Source organism: Spinacia oleracea, chromosome 4 (genome assembly GCF_020520425.1).
Source record: "Spinacia oleracea cultivar Varoflay chromosome 4, BTI_SOV_V1, whole genome shotgun sequence".
Lineage (NCBI taxonomy): Eukaryota > Viridiplantae > Streptophyta > Magnoliopsida > Caryophyllales > Amaranthaceae > Spinacia > Spinacia oleracea.
Window position 1 is genome coordinate 86,346,450 of NC_079490.1, and position 8,539 is coordinate 86,354,988.

The 8,539-nt window shown below is 45.0% G+C and overlaps 1 protein-coding gene across 1 annotated transcript; it reads right to left on the reverse strand.

Annotated features, from left to right (window-relative positions):
* Positions 1-598: 598 nt before the first annotated feature.
* LOC130472331 (protein MAIN-LIKE 1-like) lies at positions 599-1,850 on the reverse strand. The gene is made up of 2 exons (XM_056842982.1): positions 1,148-1,850; positions 599-1,063 (listed from the first exon to the last, which is right to left on the reverse strand). The coding sequence occupies exons 1-2, from the start codon at positions 1,655-1,657 to the stop codon at positions 1,016-1,018; spliced, it is 558 nt and encodes a 185-aa protein (XP_056698960.1). The 5' UTR covers positions 1,658-1,850; the 3' UTR covers positions 599-1,015.
* Positions 1,851-8,539: the final 6,689 nt, after the last annotated feature.

An 8,539-nucleotide genomic window follows, 5' to 3' on the forward strand; every position in this document is an offset into this window, starting at 1 on the left:
GACCCGCGTTGTCGGCCCCAGCACGCCAGTAGCCGTCTGTAAAAAAGGGACAAAAAAGAGAGTGAATAACCGAAAGCCAAACCAAAGGTACAGATCAAAAGAAAAAAAGAGAGGGCACATTACCCGAGTAGAGTGGGGGCTCCTGCAAGAAAGTGCAGACCGAGCTCGAACCAACGCGGACTTCAACCGGTTGATCACCCCCACCATCGCATTGGCCGTACGGGCCGGAACCTAAAACAAGAATGTCAGTAAAAAAGAAAGAAAAAATATAAAGAAAAGTACACAAATAAAAGGTGCATACCGCCTCTACTCCCTCAGAGAGCGGAGCATGGAAAACCCGGTCTTCCGGGAAAGTCTCCACAATCTCGGATCCACTCTCTCCGGTATACGAGATCCGAGCATCGGGAAGCACCCATCCCCCCAACAAAGGGTCAGGACCCTCCTGCACAAAACACAGTAGGCATAAACACATGGGCACGAACATGAAAACACTAAAATCAATACAAAGAGAGGAGGCAACTTACAGCGTCAGGCTCCGGGAGACGAAGAGAATTCTTGATAAACTGGTAATAGCTAGCTCCCTCTATCACCAACTCTGTCGCCGGCACACCAGTCCTCGAGTGGACCCTCCACGACTCGCCTATCGAGCGAGTAGACAGCATGGTCGCAGGCGGAGGCCTGGGCACCGAAAAAACCCCGTTCGTCTGCATACGTACCCGCTCTCCCAGGTACCAGACAGGGTCCCGGTGGCCAACGAACAAGACCCGCATCTGGCTCAAGGCATAACTCTCCCTGACCGAAGCATGGGTACCCCTAAAAGAGAGCCATGGGGTCCAAACCACCTGTTTTCGTACAAACCCCTAAAAGAATGACAAAATACGAGATAGAGGATAAGATTCTGTACATGCTCAGGGTTCCCATCCCGGATAAGATCCCACACAGTATCGGGCGGTGGACGCACTGTCAGCTTCTTCTTCCAACCCCAACGGCGACCGGCAGGGAACTCCAAAGGCCTCTACCCCTTTCGGGGGGCCAGCCAAGGTAAGTGCTCAAAGGCCCACAGCTGCAAAAAGAAAAGGATAATAAAACGTAAAAAAAAAGAGGCCGGGTAAAAGCGAGAAAAACAAAAGAAAGTCTAGGCACATACCTCGATCAAACGCGGCACTCCCGCTAATGTAATCACAAAGTGACGTCTACTCGGGTCCGAGTCGCGCACCGACAAACTCATCTGGCCGACAAGCGTCGCATAGCCCAAATCGCCCCAGCGATAGTCACCCAGTGTAGACACGTCCTCCACCATGCCTATCCACCTCAGGTCAAAGGTGTCAATCGGACCCGATAGAAAAGTGGAAGTAATAAAATGGAGGTAGAACAGCCGAGCCTGTCTCAAAGGCGACTCCTCTACCCCGTGCTCCAAAGCCCACATCAGGTCAGCGAAAGGTATCCCACGGGGCTGGTACGAAGGTAACCTACTACCCATCCACGAGCCCAAGAGCCTGGTACCCTCAGCAACAGTCGGCGATGGGCCGTCCGACCTCAGACGAACGGGGTTCCCTGTAAAGGTCAAACCCGTCAAAGCTGTGTAGTCCTCAGGAGTGATCGTCATCTCGCCCCAAGGAAAATGGAAGGTGTTGGTGGTATCCCACCACCACCTCATGAACGACCGCAGAAAGGACAGGGAGATGTTAAGCCGCAATATCTCCCAGAAGGTCTCAACCACCGGAAACAGTGAGCTCGCCCTCACCAAGGCCTGGGCGTCCGAGCTCAGATAGCTAAAAACGGTTTCACTCGTCGCGGCGCCATAGCCGCGAACCGTAGTCTCTCTCCTCGCGTGAAGGTGAGAAGTCACATGGTGCTCTAGGTCGTAGTGCAGATCACGACCATCGTAAAGCTCAGGGCCAACCCATAGGGGACCTGGGCCATTCGACTGACGCGTCATGCCACGCACCTCGTGGCCACCAGGAGGGGGTAACGACTCGTCAGACATGCTGATCAACAATACAACAAGGCATTATACCTTTGACAAAATCGGCACTCATACCGATCCCTAAAAAGAGTGCATTTCACGCATGAAATAGAGTCATACAATTTTTGTTCCCTAAAAACATGATACTAAGTTCATACTTAGCAAAATTCCCTAAGTAAAAATTAACTCCAGCAAAATCAAAATTCTCCCATAATTTGTCATTCATGAATTATGAGGAACGCAAGCAATATACCAAGAACACCTACATTATAAGAAAATACTAGATTCGTAGGTATACTTGGGGGCTAGCATGAAAATGCCCAAATTCAACAAAAATCAACATACTTGCAAAAATTAACATGCACAAACTAATTAACATGTTATGTGGAACATTTCCAACTATCTAATTGAAGAAAAAGGGGCACAAAATCAAAAACCCCCAAATCAATTTCATGCACGAAAATACTTGACAAAAATACTGAAATTGACAAAAAAAGCTCAAAGTTATTGAAAATTACTTACATTGGGAAGATTGGGAAGTAATTTGGAGTAGAATTCAAGAAGGAAAGTGAAGAAAACGAGCAAAAATCAGTAGAGAGAAGTAAAAAAGTTTGAGCGAAAATGGTGGAAATGGGAAAGGAAGGAGACGGTCCGCGAATTTAAAGACCAGCCCCCCCTTCGCATTTTCAACGCCCAGCTCTGGGCGTTAGAAATTCTCGCGCCCACTGCTGGGCGCTGAAAAAGCTTCCTAGACATCGAATATTCGCTGTCGGGCACGCGTACTCCCCTATTTTGTGTAAGATATCCGTTATCTTGATATTTCTATCCCAAAAAAAAAAGAAAAAAAAAGAAAAAAAAATTTCAAAACAGATTCGTCCACTTCTATCGGACGGGGCGTCCACCCTCAGCGAACAGGTTCGCCATCTTCAGCCGGCGGGGTCTACGTCACAAACCGCGTAGGTCCTTCTTTTCAAAAACATCAAAACAGATTCGTCCACTTCTATCGGACGGGGGGTCCACCCTCAGCGGACAGGCTCGCCCACCTTTAGCGGGCGGGGTCTGCGTCACTAACAGCGCAGGTCCTTAGTCGCTGCAGCGATAACTTTTATCGGTTTTCCCTTTTTCCAAAAATTAAAGGATCGGTTTTCCCTTTTTTCGAAAATTAAAGGATCGGTTTTCCCTTTTTCCGAAAATTAAAGGATCGGTTTTCCCTTTTTCCGAAAATTAAAGGATTGGTTTTCCCTTTTTCCAAAAATTAAAGGATTGGTTTTCCCTTTTTTCCAAAAATTAAAGGATTGGTTTTCCCTTTTTCCAAAAATTAAAGGATTGGTTTTCCGTTTTTCCAAAAAAGAACGATGTGCTGGATTTTCCTTCGTTTTACGTCCTATAAAAACAAGGGGGCTTTCTCGTTTAGCTAGCCCTGAAAATGAGAATCTTTAAAAACGTTTTACCTCGTGATTGGGCTTGGCCAGGCCCAATTACACTTTACAGCTTTAATTTCGAAAACATCTGTAGTTACTCCCAATGGCAAAGTGAGGGAGTTTCTACGCATCTTTAGATCCTTCCAATGACAAAGTGAGGAAGTTTCTATACTATCAGTTGACAAATCCCAATGACACGTGAGGGATATGTCGACACTTCAAGTGATGACCCTTAAGTCAAATGTTATCACTCGGGGGCTCGTGAGACCCTCGCAAAACAGGTCACATACACCATGGCTTGTGTGACGCACTCCGTCTAATACTTTGACCATCGTCTTACTCCAAGACTCAGTCAAAGTGGGGGCTAACTGTAGAAACCTACTTTTGTCCCCGTTCCCGCAAGGGAAAGGTTCGATGATGAAAGCATAAAAACTCCACTTGACAACGCATCTCCTATAAAATAAACGAATCTCGATTCCCCATTTCATTTCACCCGAAACCTGCTATTTATGGAAACCTGCTAAAAATAGTAACTGCCGTAAAAGGTAGCTTCTAAAAGTGGCAAATCATAAAAGATAGAAACCTGTCAGAATTAGGTGTTGCATTCCAACATAAATCCTAAATGAGATAGAAAACTGCGAGAATCCTATTCCTAATAGGATTCGGAAATAAGAGTTACGTATCAATTAAAATCCTAACGAGCCTAGAGTTCGTAACGGGCCCAGACGCATTCCGTCACAAAATTGATACGCGCCAAAAGACTCGAATTAATCTCAAACTCTACGGATTTTAGGAATCCGAATCTGACTAAACAAAACTGCCCAGATCCTATTTTCAACGCCTGGCTCTGGGCGCCGAAATCTTCGGCGCCCAGGCCTGGGCGCTGAAAGTACCTGGGTACGTCTCTTTTCCTAATTCTTTGTGGATTAGAACTCTGCAATTCTATCTTTCCACGAACTCTTCCCTATAAATAGGCCCCTAGTTTCGACGTGAAACAACACACAACAACACATAATATATTCTGAGTATTGACTCTAAACCCCTAGCCTAAGCCTCTCGCTCCGAACTGTTCACGCGTTCTGTCGCAATCGATCCATAAATCGAATAGAACGTATCCTGTCCCATAATTGAGATTCGTTAAATAAAAAGGAGAAATAGCAAAGTCAAAGTGGTTAGTTTTCTGAGAACCGTGACGCACCTCTCAAGGGTGCGTCGTAATGTGTCCCTTTTCGATGATTTAACTGCTTTCCTCGCCCTTTTTATGAACTGTGAAACTAACCTAATATGATTGTTCTATCACGCCTAACAAATATAATATTTTTGGGAAATCGGATTATCATGCTAGGTTCCTTAATGCTATTTAAATCAGATAATCACGATCGAATTAGTGTTATATGTTGCATATTGCTAAAATCAACTCAGATTAGTTTAATAGTTACCGCATGTCCCTTCAATTATTTATGCTAAGCTAGTAAGGATATCCTGCCTCTGGAGTTATCGACGAGCGAATTACTCCTCTCGGTAGTTACAGTCCCCCGAACCCTCAATCTCTACCTTGCGGGTGTATATTGAGAGATCCCCACACCAGGAATCACAAGGGAACCTACGGCCGTCGTGGTCAAACATAATTGCACTCCCTTTATGTCACGATAACCGGGTTTTGTCAGTTTTTCTCATTGTTGTTAAAAACTGAATGGCGACTCCTATATTACTAGTCAATTGGGTGTATACTCACAGGAAATCCAATTACACTTGATTGAATAAAAAGAATCGTCACACCCACGAGGGACAAGGTCACGCATTAGCCTCGTGCTTTTTCGACCCCCTCACAAACGTTATTGTTGGACACTTGAGGTCTGATGAAGGCGCTTCGACATCGAGGATCTGGTGGGTCAGTGCATGCAAGTGTCTTTTTCTGGCGTTGCCGGTTAGGCCACCAGATGCGAGACCCCCATCTATCACCCCAACATATCCCTCGGTATGATCACTATGGACATCTGATCCCTTGTTATCTTCGTTCTTGTTAGAGGAGGAAGCCTTCAAATAGTTGTTCAACTTTCCTTCATCGACGAGTCTGTCCAAGGCCCTTTTCAATTCTCAACAGTCCTTGGTGGTGTGTCCGCACTCTTTGTGGAACCAGAGGCTCTTGTCTCTTTTGGACGCGGGGGTCCTGATTGGGGTTGGACTTGGCAGCAATGACTTTTCCTTGATGTCAAGGTATATCTCCCTCCTGTTACTGTTGTACCGACTACCGAGGGTCGTTTCCGTTATCAGTCTCTTTGGGCTTCTTCTCTTTTTCTCGTCCAACGACCTCTTTTTTCCTCTTAAGGTCAGTTTCGGCCGACGGATTGCAGATTTTCGCGGATTGAATGTATTTTTGTGCCCGGACCATTGCTTGGCCGAGACCTAACGAAATCGGCTTCCTGCCTTTAGCCCGGTCATGAGCGCAGTGAAGGCAACGGGATCTTGCAAGTTCGGTATGTTCAAGGACTCTTCATTGAATCTCTTGATGTATTCCTTGAGGCTTTCGTTGGGTTGTTATCGAACGGACATGAGATGCATACTGGTCTTCTTGTATACTTGTCCGGCAATGAATTGTGATTTAAATAGAGCTTCGAGCACTGAGAATCTTGTGATGACACTGGCCGATAGCCCAGAGAACCATGAGATAGCCATCCCTTTGGGAGTGGCAGGGAAGAACCTGCACCATACCGCTTCATCTCCTGTTTGGACAGTCATTCGTGCCTTGTAGGCATCCATGTGGTCATTCGGGTCAGAGGTACCGTCATATGGGTCAATGGAGGGCACCTTGACTTTGTTCGGGGTTGGTGCTTCAATGATCTGTCTGCTAAAAGGACTTAGGAACCTGAGGTTGCCGAGCTGCACCTCATCTCGAGGGGGGGTTGGTTCCCCTCTCCCAGTCCGAGGAGGTTCTCTCTCTGTTTGGGTGTGTCTATCAGCCCCTCTTCCAGATGTGATTTAGTTTTCTTCTTGATCTCGTTCTCGGGAGGATCCGTGTCGAGATCTTGGAGTTTCCACTGGGGTGAGGGAATGTCGAGGATGATCAAGGGATCTTCTCGAACTCTCATGTTGAGAGCGAGCAGAGATCCCCCCGGCATCTCCCTGTCTCCCCTCGATTCTTCGAGAGTTGATGATTTCGCGGGCGTCGAGCTCACCTCTCCTGAGTCTTCGTTGGACAATCACATTTCGAGCATCGCTTCGACCATGCCTCTGGTGTGGCGGGGGGAGGTTTCTCGATGTCTGGTGTCCCCCTGTGTGTCGAGGAGGATTCAGTGGTAGTTCATGGTCTCTTTCGGACCGAGGAGGACTCTCGTAGAGAGCGTGCTTCTGGGGGGCTGGAGGCGTGATCTTGTCTCCCGCTGGGCTAGGACCTCCTCCGATGACCTTGGTTGCCCTCTGGGTCGAGATGGGCCTTCATTACCATCCCGGAGGTTCAACACGGCGGCCCTGAGGCTGCGCTCTAAAGTGCCGTTGAACTGTTCAGCCAGTCTCCTTAAGTCTTCCTGTGTGACGGGCAAAGATCCCTCGACTTCTCCGTGAGGTTGCGGGTCACTGGCATGGATCGACTCGAGCACATGATCGTGTCGAGAGGACATCACTGGACCACAACACAGCTGATCGTCGACATGTCTGGAGGCCGAGGACCTTCCTTGAGAGGGTGACTGGGTAGATGAGGGATGTCGAATAAGTGACGGTCGTCGAGCACGTCTGGTATTCACCATGGCTTTTTGTTAAGCGATCCCCACAGACGGCGCCAAACTGTTTCTGCCTGAGAAACTGTAAATATAATAACTTGGGAATTAGCTTGACCGATGACGTGTTTGACCGTGATTTCCTTATATCCAACCACCCGTGTTACCGTTTTTAGACAGTCCCTGAATATGTCCGAGGAACCTTCGTATTAAAATTAGATAAGTTGTTGTTAAGTGAGAAGAACTAGAGAGAGAGTGACTGATTTGCTTTTTTAGGTAATGATTAGATAGCCTTTTTTAATGATTACAGTAGAGTATTTATATGATTACACGAGGGTAATTACGTAATTATGTCTACTTCTAACTAAAGAGTTGTCCTCCTTAGTTCCCAAGACCCAAGGGCATTTTCGTATTTTTATACCGAGTTGGGCTGACCATGCGTATGGGCCCAAACAGTGCTAAAGCAATTGGCATCTATTGTGACAACAATGGTGCAATAGCTCAATCAAAGGAACCAAGTTAAAAACCTAGATCCAAACATGTACTTGGCAAAATCCATGTCACTCGAGATTATGTCGAAAGAGGAGATGTGAAGCTTTGCAAAGTTCATACGAATGACAACATAGCAGATCCGTTGGCTAAACCCTTACCTAGGCCCAAGCATGATATTCACACTAGGGCCAAGGGAATCAAACACATTGGAGAATGGCTTTGAGATTGTTTTGTTTTAGATAATGAATATTGTTTTCATAAGTGTAAAACTCTTTGTCATATTTTGTTGATTTGAAATGAAGTTTCATTATTATTTAATTATGGTTTAGAATTAAATAAAATGTCCAAATAATTTATAATTATCAAATAGGATCATCATAAAAGTTTTGGTGAATGAAACCCTATTAAGTGGATTGAGATAATAAATTATGAATTGTCCCTAGTCTAAGTCGTCAAATTGGACATTAACGACAAACTAAAAGACTGGTTTGTAAGTTGATTGATAACGTCTGGTTTCATGGGTTATAGGGACATAAGGATGTCTAATCATTTACATGGATATATATATATATATATATATATATATATATATATATATATATATATATATATATATATATATATATATATATATATATATATATATATATATATTATGAATATATGTTGGACTGACCTACCTAAAAATTCTTTAAACATGTTATAGAATTTTGTGGTTAAACTATTTTAGTGTGTTCCTCATACATGAGTATGGTATTTTCACACTCAGTGATTAGTATGTCTTTGACATTGTCAAACGCCTTGCCGTAAAAAGGAGGTTATAAAGGCAGTGCTCGGGATTGCTAAAAATTGAGTGAGAGTTATAGCTATAAAAGAATGAAGAAGTCCTCCTATGTTAATAGGAATAGTGTCTTAGGCCTCTTGAAGAGTAAAAACTGAAAATGCAT

What these genes read in the sequence shown, in the direction of transcription:
- LOC130472331 (XM_056842982.1), bottom strand. Translation starts at nt 1,657, where the DNA reads ATGAGGTGGTGGTGGGATACCACCAACACCTTCCATTTTCCTTGGGGC. An exon ending in GAGTGCCGCGTTTGATCGAG is followed by an intron (nt 1,064 to 1,147) that starts GTATGTGCCTAG and finishes TTCTTTTTGCAG; the next exon opens with CTGTGGGCCTTTGAGCACTT.